Source organism: Ptiloglossa arizonensis, chromosome 6 (genome assembly GCF_051014685.1).
Source record: "Ptiloglossa arizonensis isolate GNS036 chromosome 6, iyPtiAriz1_principal, whole genome shotgun sequence".
In the NCBI taxonomy this organism is placed as follows: domain Eukaryota; kingdom Metazoa; phylum Arthropoda; class Insecta; order Hymenoptera; family Colletidae; genus Ptiloglossa; species Ptiloglossa arizonensis.
Window position 1 is genome coordinate 1,856,844 of NC_135053.1, and position 20,817 is coordinate 1,877,660.

The 20,817-nt window shown below is 31.0% G+C and overlaps 3 protein-coding genes across 5 annotated transcripts; 2 read left to right on the forward strand and 1 right to left on the reverse strand.

Annotated features, from left to right (window-relative positions):
- Positions 1-5,927: 5,927 nt before the first annotated feature.
- Positions 5,928-11,736, forward strand: Scny (ubiquitin specific peptidase 36). 2 transcript variants are annotated; one of them, XM_076315163.1, is made up of 8 exons: positions 5,928-6,078; positions 7,011-7,561; positions 7,679-7,792; positions 7,869-8,095; positions 8,169-8,567; positions 8,686-9,620; positions 9,718-9,854; positions 10,339-11,736. In XM_076315163.1, the coding sequence occupies exons 2-8, from the start codon at positions 7,057-7,059 to the stop codon at positions 10,677-10,679; spliced, it is 2,658 nt and encodes an 885-aa protein (XP_076171278.1). In that variant the 5' UTR covers positions 5,928-6,078; positions 7,011-7,056; the 3' UTR covers positions 10,680-11,736. The 2 variants fall into 2 exon arrangements, with proteins under 2 accessions (XP_076171278.1, XP_076171280.1); XM_076315165.1 differs by having other exon boundaries at positions 7,685-7,792.
- Positions 11,737-12,751: 1,015 nt separating this feature from the next.
- LOC143148020 (uncharacterized) lies at positions 12,752-14,134 on the forward strand. The gene is made up of 4 exons (XM_076313861.1): positions 12,752-12,828; positions 13,151-13,360; positions 13,550-13,768; positions 13,853-14,134. Exons 1-4 carry the CDS (start codon positions 12,763-12,765, stop codon positions 14,132-14,134), a joined length of 777 nt encoding a protein of 258 aa, XP_076169976.1. The 5' UTR covers positions 12,752-12,762.
- Positions 13,128-20,576, reverse strand: Vps8 (vacuolar protein sorting 8). Of its 2 annotated transcripts, none has more exons than XM_076315161.1 (17): positions 20,501-20,576; positions 20,167-20,394; positions 19,533-19,811; positions 19,161-19,454; positions 18,873-19,091; positions 18,616-18,795; positions 18,300-18,545; positions 18,078-18,218; positions 17,554-18,009; positions 16,712-17,457; positions 16,095-16,486; positions 15,856-16,019; positions 15,628-15,775; positions 15,194-15,434; positions 14,902-15,115; positions 14,657-14,802; positions 13,128-13,378 (listed from the first exon to the last, which is right to left on the reverse strand). In XM_076315161.1, the coding sequence occupies exons 2-16, from the start codon at positions 20,245-20,247 to the stop codon at positions 14,704-14,706; spliced, it is 3,900 nt and encodes a 1,299-aa protein (XP_076171276.1). In that variant the 5' UTR covers positions 20,248-20,394; positions 20,501-20,576; the 3' UTR covers positions 13,128-13,378; positions 14,657-14,703. The 2 variants fall into 2 exon arrangements, with proteins under 2 accessions (XP_076171276.1, XP_076171277.1); XM_076315162.1 differs by lacking the exon at positions 13,128-13,378 and adding an exon at positions 13,854-13,946.
- Between the last annotated feature and the right edge of the window lie 241 nt (positions 20,577-20,817).

The following is a 20,817-nucleotide window of genomic DNA, read 5'->3' on the forward strand; positions in this document are numbered from 1 at the left end:
TGTGGATCAAGATCGACTTTCATTCCATAGCTTTTGGTAGAACCGTCGAGTTGCTGCAGAGATTTTTATGGATTTTTGTATGCGATGTATCGTTGATAACCTCGATCCATTATAAATCATTCACACCGTCTACTTTATATTCTACTTTGAAAGCTTCACCGCTGACCCTGGTCTATGAAACGAACTATAGTCGAAACAAGATCAACAGCTCTTTGAATTAAGTATTAAAAACCCATTGTTCGTGGAATGTGCCGAAGCTAATAGAGTATATTCGAATTAATGAGATTTGTATTGAAGGATTAAATGCAGTTAGCATACGAGTTTTACAAGAATAAATCCGCAAGAGTCTCGGCAGCATCTCAGCCAGTTCTACACCTTGTATAATGTATTTGCGAACGTTTTTGAATTATTTATCACGGATTCATCTAGATGTCGAGTATAAGCGTTATATAATTTATACGATAAATAGTTTATCATAATTATTTGTAGGACATAATTACGACATAATTAATATTATTTGTAATGATAATCGACGAAGATAGAGCAGATTCCTTGTTGCATGTTGGTATCCAGCTTAATATTAAGTCATTCAACGCACACACCTAGCTGTAAGGGTTTTTATAATGGTGCTCTATGAGATCGTCTCTGCCGTCGAATACGATATCATCACACGACTCGTCTCTTTTTAATATGAGATCTCTTCTTTTTGTCGCTTATTAACGCTGGAAGAAGGAATTGAGGGACATATTGCGCGTGCATCTCCGGCTTACTCCATAGAACACCATGGTACACGCCGAGTACTTGTAAATATTAGAGTTCATAATGGAAGGACAAAGTGATAAGAAACAGGAACAGGTTGAGTTCAATGACGCGCAATGGTGACTTTTCGTTGGTCATCGGGTATGTTCGATGGCCGTAAAGATGATTATTATTGTTGTTATTGTATAGGTAGCCGTTTAATGACCAATCGGGATGTCACGTTGAAATCGTTGAAACGAATTTCGATTAGGGTTACTGGTGGACGGTTTTTAATCCGTGTCTGATAAAAATAATTGCTATCGGTGGTGATATTGGAAACATAACGAAGAAGTTTTAACTGTAACGGTCACCGATTTACGCGATAAAGATTAATTTCGATTGGTTCGACGTTGAATCGACAACGTTACGTTAATTATATCGCTACGTTAATTTCAATTCCGTGTTGTTTAACTCCGCGTGCATACGATCCATGTTCTCCTAATTTGAGCTCGAGACCCCAAGTTTATCAGATACGAATTAACGAGGCGCTACACGTCACACAGGAATTTACGAAAAACGGCTTAATGCAAGAAAATTTTGTAACGGCACCAATACACTATCGTATTGCCGATTAGTACACGTAATCGAGAAAGTTCTATCGATAAGTTTAAAACTAGAGATATCACGATAATGTCTACGGAATAATTATAAAACGTTCATGATGGCGTAATTTTTCATCGTTATAATCAATTAAGATTCACCCGACGTTATGTTCATGATGTGACGTTACCACATATCGTTCAATAATCGTGCATTTCAGAGAACACTGTAAAAATTTTTAGTAACATTAACGATAAACGATCACTTGAAAGGGTTAATTTGTTAAAAACATCGTCGTTCATACTTCTGCTCGCTGAGTATCTTCTCTACTCATTGACATAGTTGGATACTTACAATTGAAGCTATTTCACATGGGTGCGCGGGAGACTGCCGAGGTGATTGCTATGTGCAAGCTCTCGCGTACCCGTGTGAAACGACATTCCTAATACATAGTCTCAACGTCGATTCTTCCCCGATAATTGTCTCGGCACACGTAAACTCGACACTCTTATGTGCCCGTGTGAAAGAGGTTTTACGGTCAAGTAGCAAAGGTGGCTCTCAAGAACCAATTGGGATAAAGCAAACTTTTTAAGCAAAAAGTTTAATCTGTTTTATCACTGCCAGAGAGGAATGGCGTAGACACCTCAATGTATAGTTAAGAACGTGAACATTGATCGATCAGTCTCATCGCATCTGTGTAAACACACCCTGATCGATTATACAGCTTAACATCATAATTGTTTTAGTAAACGCATACTTACGTCGAAGCTTCAAATACTTTTCGAGAAATGCACACAAAGGTAAATTATTTAAATAAGTTATCGCGGAATATTTTAATTACGAAGAAAAGATAATGAAAATTATTAAATAGCGATGTTTCCTTTCGCCATCGTAAACGTGTTAAAGCTGCTACTAATGGCTATTATACATTAAAATATTTTATCGGGAATATTGTTACCTTGTCGCTTGGAAATTGTGTTAATCTGTATATTTTGTAAGCAAAGATTATCAATAGAGATTAATAAAGATACTATTACAACAGAAATGATAGTTCTAATTGTTAAAGATGAACTGGGAAAGGAATACCGTGAAAGAAATAGACGGTTTCCAAAAAACATGAGTTTTTGTAAAAACCCAGAATTTTCGACAATAATGAGGTACTACATAAAAAGTAAAAACGTTAGAAAGTTCTAATTGGTGCAATTCCACATTATAGTGAACAAATTATTATTTAAAAAAAAAAGATACTTCTTCTTACTTCCTAATGCCTACTTAGGGATTTGGAAACTGTGAATCGATCCAGTCCTGCCCATGCGACGATCATGTACATTTATTTACATCTATTAACTTGTCTCGTTGAAGTGACTATAGTTCGATTAATTGAACTTGACTCTGTTAGCTTGGACTCCGTTAGCTCAATTCGGTGTCGAGAAAGCTTTCTATTCAAGAACCAACAATTTTTCGAATGCTTATACAAATTTTGAAAATAAAATGTACGCTTAGCAATTCTCCTTACTATCCATTTCTCTTCGAAATGTTGATATACTCTCTCTTTCCCACATTGAACAAGATCCGCGTGAAGTATGAGATACTTATGATCATTATGTAAATGAACAACATTTTTTACTTCCAAATCTACCATTTCATTGCCTATTATTGTTTTGTACAATGAGATCTATATTATTAAAATGTCATTATCTACTGCTTTTTCCGTGACTTAATGGTCCAAATTTGATTTTAACTATAAGCAGAAGTATGGAACTCGACTCGCCATCTAGCAGTAAACAACCCAAACTATTTCTTTACAAACTTGAATGTTTTACCGTAAATGACGTTACAGTTCTTGCCACTAAGCGAATAGCTAAGTAATGTTATACATGTAGCCAAAGTAATGTTATACATGTTAGTATACATTTCGTATTTTTCGACTTTGGCGGTTTCCTAGAAATACATTCCCTAATTCCTTATCAATCATCAACCCTAATTTTTGAGGACATGTTATTCATGGTGTGCTACAAAATTGATAGATGAAAAACCAATTTGTTTTTAATGTCAATCAAATATGTTTTTCGAAAACAATATAAAAAGTGAAATACGCATGTAATGCATTAGCATTTATCAAATATTTATGTTGATGAAAATGTATATGTATGTTTTTCATGTTTTTTTAACGTTGCATTCTATCAGAGGCATTGTAAGAAATAAATAAAAATATAATATAAGAATAAAACAATATATGAAAATAAAGAAAAAATTAATAAAAATAAAGGAAAAAAGATTTTATCTCTTACGAGATTCCAACTTCAGAATTTTGGGTACGAATCTATGTACTATTCGTCTTTACCATTGCAGCTGCAACAATGCTTTTAAGAAACTGTATATAAGACGAAATTAAAAAAATTAAATATTAAATATATTTATAAATAATGAATAATGACAACAATAGCACGAATGTCTTTATTTATTTTTGCTGTAGAATCATCAGAAAAAGTTTAAAAAAAATTTACGGCTCTACAGGTGCAATCTTTCTGCCCCCATAGGAGGGTAATTTAGAAAGAGAAAAATATTAACTATGTGTTCTAAAAGTTTCACTAAAATTAAAAACCCAGAACCATCGAAAGAGTTTCTATTCTGAATACAGAAAGGATCCTCCCTAGTTGCCAGCTTTCACAGAAGAGTGTGGCAAAACATATTTCTCTAGAAGCGGAAAACCATAGAATAGCAACTGACTATTTGGACCGACTGTATAGTCAGTCACTTGTTTATACAATAAATAGTGATGATCAAAGTGAGAAATGAGTAAAAAAAAAGCTACTTATTCGACAACTGCTTGATAGAATCCATGGATTCATACGTACTGACCTTAAAACTAGATTAGACTAAATTTAAAAGTAAAGATCCGGCGATGTATATGATGTCATCATTTGACATTTTCACAATGAATCTAAAACAAAGCTTGCATCTAAGTTAAACACATTTAACTATACACAGTATGTGCAATTGAAATCCTTAGAGTCTCGTTTACTTTTGCTAAATAATCAGATGCCTCGTCCACTGTATGTCACTAACTCTCACTATCCTACTGTATCCTACCAATATATCCTTTTGAAAGCAACACTCTAAGGAGTGGATAAATTATTCTATTAAATTATGAAAGATGGCAGAGGCTGCAATACAAACTTAAACCTAATCTATTCTAAAGTCTTTTCATTCAGGAATATAACTATCAAAAATCCAAACAAATACATACAGGTGAAATTATTAACAAAATATAATCACAAAGATTGTAAGTTAATCAATGTATATTTATACTGATTCGTACCAGAAGGAAAATAAAAAAGATATGTATGTAAACCCAATCAAATTTTTCTCACAATATTAATTAAATTTTTTTATCAAATGTATATGAATATTAGATACAACACAGATACAAAGAAAATAAGAGTAGAAATAACAATTAAATATCAACAGATAAAGTACATCTACTGTGCTATTCACAAATTTCCCAGTATAACTTTTCAATTGACAGATCTCAACCTTCACCCTATGTTGTTAAATCCTTAATTAGACAATGGACGCATATTAGAATTCTATGCTAAACTGTATTTATAAAAAGAAAAGGTTAAATGTAATTGAATATAAAATGTCACACATTGTTGATATATGTGGTAATTGGGTGTACTTAAACGTAAAAATTTTAAAGTAAAAATTAATAAAGGAAAATATCAACCATCAACAATCAATTACTCAATTGTCGTTGCATTTTCTTAACGCTATAATATTTAATGTGTTTATTTTTCCATATTCCTTAAAGTTTATATCTCAATTAATTACACAATTCAGAAATAAATTGATCAAAGTAATACTTTAACTTTAAAACAATATGATGGTACAATGTGTAAATCTATTGATGTTCCGCTTAAAACTTATTTCACGTGCAAAAATTTAATTTACGCATTAGTGGGTACGTATTAATACATTATATTTCAAGATAATGTACACATTAATGGTTTGACAGATTTTTCATTTCGGATCAATTTATCTTGTAGGCAATAATATAGATTCTAGTAGAGATATTTTCAAAAACTAATCATATGCATTATATTCAATACATGAAAATTGATCAGGAAAGATGGTTCAGATTACGTTATAATACCGACCGTACAATACAAATATTAGGTAAATGACTTCCGTATACACCAACCTACATAATATACTTAAATACATACATATACGTTATAAAAACATATATTTGCTACATTTAAATAGGAACTTTACATGTGATTATTGCAACATTAGAATATTGATAGTTTAAAAATACGGAGAAAAAGGGAAAAAAGAAATAAATTTGTTTCATATTTAGTTCAAACTCGTTACAAATTTTGAAAATTTGACATTCAGCAAATATACAATGGTATTAAAGAGCTTGTAAAAATGGATTTGTATTTACGACTCTTCAATAGTGAGTTCTGAAGATGTCGTCAAAGTCTCGTCACTAACATGAAAACTGAATTTTATGTTTCGGGCGCCCTCGATAAGATTATAGAACCCAACGGAAAAAGTTTAATGGCCACCGATGTAATTGCAAATGGCGGACATGACGGTAGAGGATGGGTCTTGATTTCGCATGCCCAAAACTAACAGTTCTAAAAATGTCGTGTAGTATCGACGCGCGGTATTTTTAATGGTGATTCTTATTGAAATTAACGTTATCATTTTATGTGGCTAAACGAAAGTTGGGTAAGTGTAACAAAGTACGCGGGAAAAAATGACTCGTGGCCGGAGACACGCGCCCTCAGTTAAACTCATCCGGTAATCGTTTCGAGGCACGTAAGCGCGTGGAATTTCGAATAAATCGATAACATTGTGATTCTATGTACTCACGATCGGAAAATCTCGTTTATTACGTGAAATGTGTTGTAATATTTTCGATAAAACTTATTTGTTCACGCTGTAACGTACATAATCACGAGGAGAAGGTAAACAATGAATCTGTTCGCGCGGTATCAATTGCACGCCGCGTGCTTTTAATATATTCTGTTACATGTTTAATGTATCAAAATGTAATTAATGAAAAAATTTGATATTATTCAACTTTTTCTTTTTTACATTGGGTAATTCATGCATAGGCGCATTGATTCGTAATTAATAGTACGATCACAAATGAATTAGTAGTGAAATTAACCCTTTCACTTCTACATCCGTGGACTTCTTGCATTCAGAGTATACATGTATCCTAAATGCGAAAAAGAAAAATATACGATCATTGTGTTGTAAAAAGTTTTGTTTATTTTAACTTAGGTGATTGAGTGATCTGTATATGTAATGATAGAGTCGTTTTATTACATGTTGAAACAAAATGATGTGATTCTTTGTGTTTTTAACTGAGAAATTTTGTGAAATATTTATATCTCATAATTTATGTTGTTTATGTATCCCACATAGAAAACAGAGTCAATGCTTGTATAATATAGTCTATATTACTTTTTACATAGAATTGATCATTAAGAATAAGCTGAAATAAAAGATAGACAATTAAAATTAATTTTGTTTACCAATTTCAAAATTATATTTTAAATATGCATTTGTTAGTATGATATTATGAAAAATATTCTTAGATTTTTATATTATTTAATGTGTTTATGTATTTTTTTACATTTTAATTATTTTAGGAGTAACAAATAAGGAAAGTTTGATACAAAATAGAACATAATAACTATGCCTGCTGTGAGCATTTGTGACCCTGTTGCGGCTACACTCCGCCGTACTTTGGAGACTAGCCAGCCCAAAACATCAGATGATCTGTCAACAAGTTTAGTTAGTAGTGCATCTAGAATCCTTCAATCAGAAATTCAATACAAGGAAGTAGATGATTATCAGACAACGATTTTGGATCAACTGAAAGCCAAATATATTGTATTAAGCTTACCAAACTCAGAAAATTCAGATGATAAACTGAAAGATGGAACAACTTATATGAAAAGAAATGAAAGAAATGAAAGAACAACTAAAGGACCTAGTTTACCAGAACCAACCACTACTTTATATTCCCCAAAGAAAATCAGTCTGGGATGGAAGGCTACATTTCCAGTTGGAGCTGGCATGTTTAATGTTGGAAATACTTGTTATTTAAATAGCACTCTTCAAGCACTATTTCATATACCAGCGCTTGTTAATTGGTTATTATCAGACACACATCACACATCAAAGTGTGAACAAAATGGTAAGTTTACAAAATTTGCATTCCCTTAATAACTTCTATTACATATTCTATAAATAATGAAAATGAGATTAAAATTATAATTCCACAGTTTTGTGTCGTATTTTGATAATAGGTTAGTTTTAGATGGAGGTGGAGAGTGCCTTACATGTGCAGTGGCTAAGACTTTGCAATTTAGTCATCAGAAATCAGGTTGCTCTATTAAGCCATTTTACATATATAACAAATTAAAGCGTGAGTGTTGTAAAATATTAATAATTTAGTACCAAATCTCATAATTTATTATATAATTTTCTAATTTATTTATTAGTTATTTGCCGAACCATGGTACCAGGTCAGCAAGAAGATGCTCATGAATTTTTACGTTATTTACTAGAAGGCATGGAAAAAGCTTATTTAGCAAGACACAAAGCAAGCAAGTTGGACAGTTATTCTAAGGAAACAACTCCTATTAATCAAATTTTTGGTGGTTATATTCGTACTGAAGTAAAGTGTTTACAATGTCGGCATGTTTCTACTACATTTCAACATTTTCAGGTACATAAAACAAAATTTTTAGATAACTCAATTAATATACAGAAAAAATGAAACAGTTCTTACATCTCTGCAGGATTTACTGGTGGATATTCGTAAAGCAAGTACTCTGGATGAAGCACTAAGCAGTTATTTCAGTCGTGAACAACTAGATAACAATGATTACAAATGTGAAGCTTGTAAAAGAAGAGTTCCTGCTACAAAACAGTTCAGCCTAGAACGACCTCCTAAAGTGCTTTGTGTACAGTTAAAGAGGTTCAGTGTTTTAGGAGGGAAAATATCTAAACATATAGGTTTTAAACAGACTATTGACATGGGTCCTTATCTCTGGAAAGAACCAGGAGAACCTACACAACCACTTACATATAAACTGATGTCAATAGTTACTCATATGGGTCCATCAGTAAATTGTGGACATTATACAGCAGTTGCCAAGGTTTCAACAGACCAATATTATTCATTTGATGATTCTTGTGTACGTATTAATAATATCCTACTATTCGTATATTTCTCATATAATTTATAACTTTAAATTTATTAATATATTCGATGTTTATATATTGTCTATAATTATACGCATATTTTTTGTATAGGTTCGTCCAATTAGTTTGAGTAATGTATTAAGTACAAATGCATACATAATGATTTTTGAAATGGAACAACAGACAGAAACTCAGGTTCAAAATCAACAGACTGTTAAATTAAATGGTACATTGACTGTAAACAACACATTATCTTCACCAGGAAGTCCTATGAGTAAAACTATAAGTCCTAAAGCCTCAACTTCTGGATTACTCCCTTTAAATGGATCAGTTAATGGCACGTCCATTACGAAAGAGATTATTGAAAGTGCAGAAATACGTTCACAAGCATTAGCAAGTAAAACTACAGAACTTCAATTTTCCATGCAAAAGGGCCCAAATTTTATTGGACCATTGTTACCACAAAAATTGCAAGATAAAAGTCAACCGAGATTAATTATGCACATTAAAAATGGAAAAATATTAAATGGGAATAGTTTAGTTCCTTATGATGGATCCAGTGAAGAAGAGGATATTGTCTTCATTGGAACATTAAAAAATAACACAAATTTAAGTACACAGCCAAAAACAAATGTTTCATCTAGTGGTACTAATGGTATGCAAAAAGGTTCTCCAATAAAAAATAGTTCACCTAAAACAGTTATTAGTTCTAAAGATATGCAAAAATCTACATCAAAGTCAAATAACAGTAGTATTTCTCAGAATCAAATTAATATAACACAATGTACAAAGATACAGAATGGTTCTAGTTGTAGTACCATTACAAATCTAATAAAATATCAAAATGGTCAATCAGAAGCAAATAGTAAAACAGAGAGCAGCAGTAGTAAGAGTAAGTGGCATCAGTCTGTCAGAGTAAAGGTGGGACAAGATGAGAAAGTAATTACAAAAGCTACAAGTAGCAGTATGAAAGGTTGGCAAGTCTCGAAAGATACTTTTTCCCCAACATCAGCTGCAGCACCCAATGGGTGGTCAGTTACTGATAAGTAAGTCACATTAAAAATCTGTGATTTAAATATTTAATATTTATACTTTCTTAATTAAACGTTATTCTTACTATAATAATTTGTAATGTTTTTATAGGGAAGATGTTAATAAAGGTAGTCAAAATAATACAACACCCAGTGCTGCAGCTTTAAGAGATTTCAATGGAACGAATCGTTCTGAAACTGTTTCACATTTATTAAAGATGTCTCATCGTGGTTACGGCAGTTCTTCGGGTCAGTAAAGCAAAAGAATTTTTTCGAAGAATCCATTGAATCCAGGATCTCTTCCCTCGAAATCCTCACCAACTCATTGTATATCCATTGTTCTAAACCAAACAATTCTACACAGAGGTGTAAGACAAACGTACAGAAAACGAAAGCCCGTATTGATTCAAATGTCTTAAAATTAAAAATTCTACCTAAAGTCCTAACAAAAAATTCATGCATTCGATAAAATAAGTGTGAACGAGTCATGTTAAAAATTATATCTAAATCTTTAATGAAAGTATACATTTTTATTATACTTCTGTTGAGTCTGTATTATTCCAAAATATATTGTGATCTATTAAAAAATTATGTTAAGTACTAGGTTATCACTATTAAATGTTAATATAAAATTAAATAAAAATTGGGTATGAACATTTTTATTATTTAAAATTTTATTATGTTAATCATTTTATGAAATGAAGCATATTATGAAATATATTATGTTTTACAGTTTCAAATTGGAACGGCAACAGAACGCATTTAGACCGAGAAGTTGATAATGATAGACGGGAGGAACGTAAGCGTCACTTTAATACAGATGACGAAGAAATGGACCGAGGACGAGTGAAAAAAGTGAAAGATCATCGAACATATGAAGAAAGAAGTAGCACTGTTTATAATCCTTTCCAAGAATATCAAAACGGCAAAACGTGGAACCGACCTCTTGGTGGTTATTACCGAAGACATTACTATAATACTTCTAGCCATACTCGACAACGGCATGGTAGAAATTATAGGCCTCCACATTACAGATATCATAATCATTCTCGCGCACATTGGCAACGGGGATAAAATAAAAAGAAAAAGCTTATTGGGGCAAAACTTTGAAAGCAATCTGATACTGAAAGACTTTTAGTTCTCAATTGCTAAAACAAATTATAATTTTTCGATATGTTGAAATTGAACTACAGAAGTGACAGTGTCGATTTAGATAATTAATGTTAAAAGCAAATGTTCACGTTTATTCAAATGAATCGCTAAACTGCGCCGTAACAGCCTTGCATGTTCCTGACAGAGTTTCATACTCTATCGTTGTCTTGTAACTCACATTATGTCTGTGGACGACATTTTACTACACAGAACATGGGGGATGAGTATCAGCAACTCTGCCAATCTTGTGTTCAAACTGAACGAAGAAAACTTTATTATCAAGTCGCGCATTACTCATTTACTCTTGTATGCATAGTATTGAAGAATTGTATGGATGGATGCGATGTTTAAAAGTTATATTAATAATCTTTAAACAGTATATAATTAAAGAGTTAATTTAAATTGCGTAATTGGATGTTATTTGTAAAATAATTTAACATTCATATTACACGATAATACGAAAATGTTTAACAATTATTTTATACTAATCTTGCGTTATTTGTATTGCATAAGTATCAATATCAGTTGAATTCAAATTGCAAACAGGATAAATACTATACATCGCACTTAGTATACCTTTAATTGTTCATAGAAACTATTATTTAGAAATTATTCACTGCAGAAAAATGCATATCGTTATGAACATATTACAAAATTTTAAAAAATGAAACTGAAATTAAACAAGAGGATATTTTTAAAGATTTATGTTGGGGAACATCTTTCGTTCTTCATAACGATCCGTCCTTTGTTTTGATTAAGATACTCCTCCCTCTTCGAGTTGTGGAAAAATAAGTTTAATTAAACAGCAAACCTTTATTAATAGTTAACATCAAGAATGATGCTTTTCGTCATCGCTTACCAGAAAGAAACAGATTCATAATAATTATAATAATTAAGCGGTAAGCGGACAATTTCTCTTTACATGATGAATGTGCATACCTGTGAATATACGCGAATTTAATTTATATGTGTATGTGTATATATATATATATATATATATATATATGTGTGTGTGTGTGTGTATGTGTAACATACATAATATACACACATATATATAATATACATACATATATTATATATACGTATGAAAATACTTCAAGAATGACTGGGTAATTTGTGCATAATCGAATGAAGTCTTTAATGATAATAATGAGTAATAATACCGAGTTATTGAAATACTAGTTAAAAAGAAATTGTAAATTGCATAAATAAGTGTAGAATTTTAATATTATGGACTTTTCATAGAGCATTAAAAATTGCAAAGCCATAGATAAATTGTTAAGCCAAGTATAAGGAAGTCGGCTGTTTGCCTGCTCGTTATATATGATACCTCGTTATATCATTCTACAAATTAATACTAGCCAAAAGAAAATAAACATATGGATCTGGCGATTATTACGGATGTAATTCTCGGTTTTTCCATTTCGGAAGGTACATGGATTTGATGCATATACACTTGACCTATACCTTAAGTATTAGTCGCAATTTAATAATCATAATAGCTTGATATTGCGGTAAATATAATATAATTATCATGATATAACCTTATAGTAAGTACGATGTTACTGCATCCGCTGAGGTAGAATAATGGTCTTTGCATCGTACAAATTCATGTACCATTTGAAAGAATGAGAATCGGAATTTTATAAATTCACTACGTTTGACATGGTAAACGTATGTGATATCGACTGTACAGCGATGAACGCCAGATTTAATTTATGTATCTACTATCTCAAATAAACAAAAAAATGTCGTTTGTACGATGTTTGAAATATCAATATCGAAAAGCATAAACATAGATGATAAATCCATAGAAACCAAATTCATTTACATTTATATCATACAGAAAAATAAGACTATCGCGTTTTCAAGCGGAAATAATGTAGAGTCTGTAGATGCACGTAATCTATTTTAGCATTTTATTAGTGTTATGTCTCGTCGATAGTATGTCTTTATAATTTGTAATAATAATTCTGTACATTTTTGAATTCCTCCATATTCCATAATGGAGTTTTTAATGAAAAAGGAGGAAACTTCCCAAAGCGAGCTCGTAAAAACACTCGAAAGAAATGTAAGTATTTGCATACATAAATTTAACCCTTTCATGCAAATCATTAATTTTGTTTCAATTAATCGATTTTATAACAGAAATGATATCGCATTATTGCCACGAGAACGTTTAAAAAGTAGATATTTATTATATATTAATTTCAAAGATGTGTTCTTCACTTAGCATGAAGGAGTTAAAATGAGCTGTACAAAATAAATTTAATAACCATGATTCATGGATATAAAGAAATGAAAAAAAGTGCATTAATGTTTACTTGATAAAATGACAAAAAAAATTAAATAAAGACAAGCAACAAAACACAGAATTAACTGTATTTATTTAGGTAGCAATCTTAAAAATAGAAAATCATTATAATTTAAGAATCCATTATGAGTTGGAAAGTAAGCTCACATGGTTTAATAATATTTCACGTGGTCTCATGGATAAACTTGACTCTTTATGGAGCTTAGCTGAAGCACGTCATCCAGAAGGAAATGAAATAAAACAGTTTGCTGACCAAGTTTCAAGTTCATGGACTTCCCTAAGTCGGCAGGTAAAATTGGGTGTATTTCTAAAACATTTTTTGTCCCTTAATAAAAAATTTATCTTCAACAGCTAAAATATTTTATTGAAAAAGTATATTTTTTAAAAATTATTAAATTATATGTATGTACGCGTGTGTGTATGTGTTTGTATATTTATATATACACGCGCGCGCGCACACACAAACACACACATATAGATCTCTGAAAAATATTCCAAAATTCGAATGGCCAGTCGAACTTTGCATGGAGTACCATTATCATTACTATTAGATAAAATGAAGAAAGAAGTAATTTTGTTAAGAATATCATTGCAAGTTTATGAGTCCGGTTATGATCAAAAATATATGTTAAAAGGATATAAATTAATTACTAAAATTGAAGAACTTATAAACAGCTTAGAAAAATGTGATAGTAAGGTAACAAAATTATCTTTTTACTAATTTAATGATAAAATTTAGCAGAGAAAAATAATAGTTTACTATTTTCTTTTCAAATTTCAGTTACAGCAGTACTTATCTATATCAAACATTACTCCACATATAATAAAGTTAGAAACAACAGTAGACAAATATGTCTCTAATGTTGAATTACTACCTGCAAAGAAATCATTCTTATGTGATTTGAGTATCTTTTCATTAGTTGCAAAACTATTAACAGGCGAATTGTTAGGTCATGAATCCATTGATCCTAATTATATTCTAACAGAAAATATGCCCAAAAAACCAGTTTTCATTATCAAGAACATTAAACGCAAAATTACCTACCCTTATTATCCAATATAAAAAGTATGTATATAGTTTGATTAATTTCAACACATTGTATATTATTTAAAAATTTTTTAAATAAACCACTATATTGAGAACAATGTACATAATTATTAACAGTAAATAAGAATGCCTTACTTTACTTAATCAATATTTTTATTTACTTAATGACTGATATTTGGCAACATGCTGCAAATTGGGCAAATAGAATTTACAGCAATAAAAGTATACAAGTCCTTATTGATACTATACACAATATTAAGTATATTACTTTACAATATACAAACATACAATATTTGAATCTTGTCAAACGGAAAAATTATGTAAATACCAGAGTTCAATAAATTGGAGGAAATATAATAATATGTATCCGCGCAATTATATAAAAGGGAGCCTCATTAAGAACAATAAGAGTCTAATTTTTTATATAGAATAGGAAAAAAGAACAATGTAGCGTTTATGGAATGAAAGTTAGAGATCTAGTATAATGTACATGTATAAGACACAGACACTCATTTTTGCTATTAGAATGCTACATACCACGGATAAGTGCAGATAATCCTGAATTTTGATATTTAAAGACTAGATTAAAAAATACCTTCAAGATCTGGTAAAATAGGTGGTGCAAGTCTTAGTGAAAGATCTTTATTGCGCATAAATTCTGGTGGTAAAATTTGTTTATGTTCCTGCAAAACAACCAGTTTCAATTTTTAATATTATGATTATTTTAATAATATAAATACATGTACTTAATTTGTATTTGCTAGTAAAATAATGTTGCTTACATGGAATGGTTTGGTAGTGTGTGTGACATTAGTAACAAGAGGTGCCCATCCTTTTGAGTTTAAACATTTATAACAAGATTTAGGTACTCCCAAGCATTCTGAATGAAAGCTATGGCCACAATTGAAAACTATAATGTAGTCCGTGCATTGTGACAACAAACGTCGACATATAGGACAAATTATTGACATACTGGCACAGGCCTTTCCAGAATCTCTGTGACATACAAATGTTAATATTTAAAAAAATTAAATATCAACATTAAATGAATGTAAGTATCAGATTGTTTAATACCTTAGTGACTTTTTTAGTGCTTTGTGAAGCTCTAAGCTGACTAAACGTGCAGTAGTCTCAACTAAAGTTTGTTCATATCGAGAATGTGTAAGTACTCCAGATAATAACTGTCTTATATCACCTATTGTTCCACTGGTTGCTAATGGATGTTTTAATATCTGTTCTAATACCGTTGATAATGCTGTTGTACCACTGAGAAATTCTAACACAATCCTTAACAATTTGCCACTTAATTTTTCAACTGCAATTTATTCAATTTAATTAATATTTATTCTATAAATAAAGTAAAAAATTCTCTACTAGGAAAATAATTCCATCTTAAATTTTATTAAAAAATATAAGAAATGGAAAGGAAATATTATTTATAATTTATGTCAAATTTAAAGAACACTGTATGTATGTAATGTAGACATTTCAATAGCAAAACAACATACCTTTTTCATCATTACTATTTGAATGTGTTCGAAGTATTGTTTCCATAAGTGGCATCCAATCTAAATTTCCAGCAGATCGTCTGCATAGACCAGCAAGCTGTATTGTAGTATGAATTGGTTCATTTTCTGAAATCTTATTCTGGCAATACTGAAAAAAATTTGATTAAATTCCTAAAAATCAAGCATTAATATTTATATTATTTTATTAATTGTATACAATATATTTACCTGTTCAAGATTATTCTGAAATTCTTTTAGAAGAATATCAAATGCATCTTGATAATTACCCAACTTTTCTAGCATAACTGCTTCCGCATCTTTATGATTTGCTGTTTGAACTATTTTTAGTGCTTCATTCAGTCTGCAACCATGAACTCCTTGAATATAATCAACTACCTGCAAACAACAAAATAATTAAAGTGGAAAATAATATTTTCTAAACATTTCAATACAATTTCAATTTTTACCTACACGTTCTGGTTGTAATTTACACATTAATTCCAAATACTTTTCTAATAATTCTGCTGTGAGCTCCAATGAGATATCTTCTTCTTTATATTGAACTATTTGATATAGTGCTTCTAGTAGAAGATAATGTAAGTTTGGAGTACCTTCTAGTTTTTGTAATATTTCATCAACTTTATTTTGTATATGTGTTGCAATAAGCATAGCAAATTGATTTGCATTAATTTCCACTAGAGCTTCAGCATTAGCCATTACAACTGCTTGCAATGAACTCTGAGAAAGGTGTTTCAACCAAGGCCAAATATCATGATGTCTAGATGAATGCAGTATCATACATTTACAAACTGCAATCCAATCTTCCCTTGCACTGTACAGCAACTCCGCAACTTGCATACTGTAACATTATGTACTGCGATACAAGTTACTATGCATGATGCTACCAGTGTTAACAATGCTATGCAATTTTTCGGAATGTGTTATTAAAAGTATATTATAACATTTTATTTATGAATATATCCCATAGGGCCAATAAATATGTACTTCAATAATATTGAAAAAGAACCAAATTAAGCAGGTTTGTAATATTTCATAATTGAGATATAGTTTGATGTATACTTACAAGTTAGCTCTCTCTGCTAAATTAAGTAGAGTATTATCTGATATATTACGTAACTTTTTTGAACGTAATAATCCCAGTATTGCATTTTCTTTATCAGTCTTAAGTTCTTTTGATGATCCTATATTTGAATCAGTACATAATATTTCTATCATTTTATTTAGCATACTAGGTTCCAAATTAACAGTATTTTCTGCAACTTCGTTAGCTACGAATATAAGAACTAGATTTCTTTGTTCATCAGTAATATAATCAGTATTCCCCGGACTAAGTGGCGTGCTAGGCATAACAAGACTTAATAGTATATCTATGAGCCTCTGTCGTTGTCTGAGACCCATTTCGGATGTAAATTCTGGTTCTTGAAAGGCAATTGCTATTACGTCGAGGAACCCTTTTGCGTCAAATTGGAGCAAAGTTCTTAGGTATGGATATTGTCTTTCCATATCATTAGCTAAGCTTGAGTGCTGTGAAAGTAGAGCTCTTAATACATCCGTCTTTGCTCTTTGAGATTTGCCCTCTGGAAGTTCATCTCTAGGAAAGCCACGACCGGCAAGACAACAACTAGCATAAACCAGAATCGCATTACCAAGTTGTATACTATCCCGAGACAATGAATCTTTTGAATTTGTTAATAAACTTTGTAAAATCGGTATTAACTGATGAATTGAAGCAGTGAAATCACCTAACGCTGTCGTTTGAAGGTGTATTAAAGCCTCCCAAAGACCTCGTTGACGACAAATCGTTGTTACCTGCAAAATTTTTTAAGGACATGTATTGTTTGACTTAGTTTTTTCATATTATATAAAACGAAAAAGTAAGGTACTGTAATAAATATATTGATTTACTTGATGAATGTCTAAGCAATCCACATCTAGTAACACTATAATTGCTTGAAGGGAATCCACTTTTTTCTCTTGATCATAAAGAGTAACTAATTGTTGAGCAATTAATGGTGGTAATCGAGGTTGCAAACTTCCATCTAACAAAGGACTTTCAAGGGCGTACAAATAGCTCGCTTTCAATCCTTCGGATTCCGAAACTAAGTCCCATAATTTTCCAAACAATAATTCTGTATTTTCTAATTGTATACAATAATTTACACAAGTTGTGACTATTTCAAAGTCTGCAGTTTCATCTGCAGGGCAACGATTTAATTCTTCCATATATTGAATCAAAACCTGACATACTTTATCTCGAGCTATTTGTTTACGACGCTGTTTTGAACCACGTAGACCAACAACTGCTTTTCCTTTGTCTTGATAGAAAGAGAATCCTAATTCTAGTGCTTCTGGAAATCTTTTCTGAAATAATAAAATGTAATACTTTATAGAAAATAGTAAAAGTAATATACATATTGTAATATACAAACCTGCATTGTCAAGTGCCTCAATCGTTCAGTCCATGTTCGTATGCAAACTACATGCAAACTTTTTGTACCCAAGAGTAAAAGTTGGGTACCAAATGTTACTACAGTATTATAACATGCCCGTTCACCGGCCAATGCCAATGCCTAATTTTTAAAATAAAAAAAATAACTATAACAAATCCTAACTAAGTAGCTATTTAATTCAATTGTTTAATTAATTTGTACCTTTGAAACATTTCCACCAGTGGATAAACCTTTAAAATGGCTAGATGCATATGAAATACCAACGCGACTCATATCCAAAGTTTCTAAATTATCCTGTGCTCTAACATCTAATAGATGCAATCTTTCTTGAGTATCCAATACTGCTAAAGATCTTGGATTTAACCACCGTAAATTACTTATTGTGTATGGAAGAGTCATCCTCATTAAGGGAAATAGTTTCACTCTTGAACCAGCTTCAGTACATACCTAGTGAAGAAATTTAATTAATATGGACTATTTAGTAATGCATTTAAATAGAATTATGTGGATTTCATACATGATAAAAATGAACTACATCATCCCTTGCAAGAGCCAGAACTGGATCAATTACACGAGAAGCATCTGCTGCTTGTATGACAACAAGTTGCCAGGATAATTGTGGCAGTGTTATGGGAGCACCAAATAAAGAAAGAGTTAATACAATACGTGTTCGTGGCCTTATGCAAACTACCAGTACCTACAAAAAAATTGCCTATTGTACAGTGTGTATATTTAATATATCATTGAAATTTCTTTTAATAAATATAAATAAACCTTTGTTAATGTTGCCATTGCCACTAATGTATAATTTTTCAGGGGATGCGATGGCAGATGATTTAATAGCAAAGGTTCTAATGTACATACTTCACCTTTGGACCCACTAAATAGACACCTGCTGTCACAGCCACGTACTCCCATAACTCTTGTAAAATTTAATTCAAAAACAGATCCACCACTGTCATTACATAGTGCTACTTTTGGCGAATCTGTGAACTATAATGGAAGAAATTAATGTCTACTAAAAAAAAGTAAGTAACATCATAAATTAACTAATAATCTCACTTTAATATGTAATACAGCTGTGTCAAAAGGATGAACATCAGTGAGTGTCCTTAGTACTTTTCCATTAGAGCTATCTATCATTAATATATGTCCTCTGGCAAAACCAGCTAGTACTCTGGTCCCATCATAATTAAAACATAGTGCAGATACAGATCCCTGATGCCTTACTTCTTGATCACACCATCGTAATGTTTGTGAAGAATCAAAACCTAGTACCAGACCATGACTGGTACCAACAACTAACATATTTCCTCCAGCGGCAACTGCACTTGCTAAACCAGCATTGACTTTTTCCTACATAAATATAATGCACTTGTTACATATAATGTAGTATTTACAAACATAAGCTTAACATAGTACTTTTTCTCTTACACTAGCTGATACAATTTGCGAAGATATTCCTTTCAATATAACGTGCCTCAAAATAGCACCAGAAGATGTTGGTTGTGAAGTTTTATTTGGTTTATTTAAAGAGTTTAATGACAAATGACTCCCAACACTTGTAGTTTCACTGCTACCTAATTTTTCACCAGGTGTTAAACCAATGTCATCATCTGTTTCAGATAATGATGCACAGTCAGGTTCTGTCAATATACTTTCTAAGGAAGGTAATTCTTCCACAGCAGGTATAGCATATTCTGTATTGTCCAACTAAAATAAATAAATTTTGCTGTAGAAATTCAGTAATCTTGGTAACAAAAAGTAACAATTTAAGTAATAATGGGAATGAATTTTATTATATATAGTCACTCTATACACACTTATGGTATGCTTCAGTAAAAATAAAAACAAGAAAAAGAATAGAATACATTAAAAACAAGTCTAATAACAAATTTCAACATAAATATTATCAAATATAATACACTAATAGCGTTATTCCAATAATATGTTACAATAAATATAAGAAAAAGTACAACTTAATTACCTACGAAATTCATAACCTGAAAATTAAAGCATTATAAAGTTTACGTGTTTAATCATTCATATGATAAAAATACTGAATTACCTCTTCGATATCTAAATTAATAACTTCTGTTGCAAGGTATTCCTGAGACCCAGCATCAGACCCCAACCCATTTTCAGCCATTTTTTATTCCACCTGTCATTCCACAGCTGATATCCGTAAATATAGCGGCTTCTCATTAAACTATAGAAAATCCTATGAGAATCTGTCATATGCTTATATGTTATTTTACAGAATATATCCGAGAATATGGTATTATTATCAGCATTTCTGTTTTTAAAGAAAGAGAAAACAGTTTTACTATTTCTCATTTAGAATAAGGTAACTTAAATAAATTTTCAAAATTTTGAATATGTTTTGTATTATGAAGACGTACTTAATTTCTTTTTATGGAAAGCTATAATTTTTGTTACATAGTTATGCCACAGATAATGCTCTGATCGGGATCGTGCTGAGACATTTCGTTAGGAGTTTTAAAAATTAGAATTATCTAAATATCTTTGTCTCGTTCATTTCTTATATATTAGAGACGGAAGTGACATACAATTAAATGATGAAGATAATTATGGGACATGCGTGATATAATCGAGCCACATTCGAAGAATTACTGTAAAAATGATGTTAAGACAGATTTGATCAACTAATTGAATAACAAATTTGTTTGTAAAGAATAGTATAAGAGTAAGACAAAAG

What these genes read in the sequence shown, in the direction of transcription:
- LOC143148020 (XM_076313861.1), top strand. Translation starts at nt 12,763, where the DNA reads ATGGAGTTTTTAATGAAAAAGGAGGAAACTTCCCAAAGCGAGCTCGTA. An exon ending in TAAAAACACTCGAAAGAAAT is followed by an intron (nt 12,829 to 13,150) that starts GTAAGTATTTGC and finishes GTATTTATTTAG; the next exon opens with GTAGCAATCTTAAAAATAGA. An exon ending in TAGAAAAATGTGATAGTAAG is followed by an intron (nt 13,769 to 13,852) that starts GTAACAAAATTA and finishes TTCAAATTTCAG; the next exon opens with TTACAGCAGTACTTATCTAT.
- Scny (XM_076315163.1), top strand. Translation starts at nt 7,057, where the DNA reads ATGCCTGCTGTGAGCATTTGTGACCCTGTTGCGGCTACACTCCGCCGT. An exon ending in CATATATAACAAATTAAAGC is followed by an intron (nt 7,793 to 7,868) that starts GTGAGTGTTGTA and finishes TTTATTTATTAG; the next exon opens with TTATTTGCCGAACCATGGTA. An exon ending in TGGTTACGGCAGTTCTTCGG is followed by an intron (nt 9,855 to 10,338) that starts GTCAGTAAAGCA and finishes TATGTTTTACAG; the next exon opens with TTTCAAATTGGAACGGCAAC.
- Vps8 (XM_076315161.1), bottom strand. Translation starts at nt 20,247, where the DNA reads ATGGCTGAAAATGGGTTGGGGTCTGATGCTGGGTCTCAGGAATACCTT. An exon ending in ATGTAGTTCATTTTTATCAT is followed by an intron (nt 18,546 to 18,615) that starts GTATGAAATCCA and finishes TTTCTTCACTAG; the next exon opens with GTATGTACTGAAGCTGGTTC. An exon ending in ACACTACCAAACCATTCCAT is followed by an intron (nt 14,803 to 14,901) that starts GTAAGCAACATT and finishes GTTGTTTTGCAG; the next exon opens with GAACATAAACAAATTTTACC.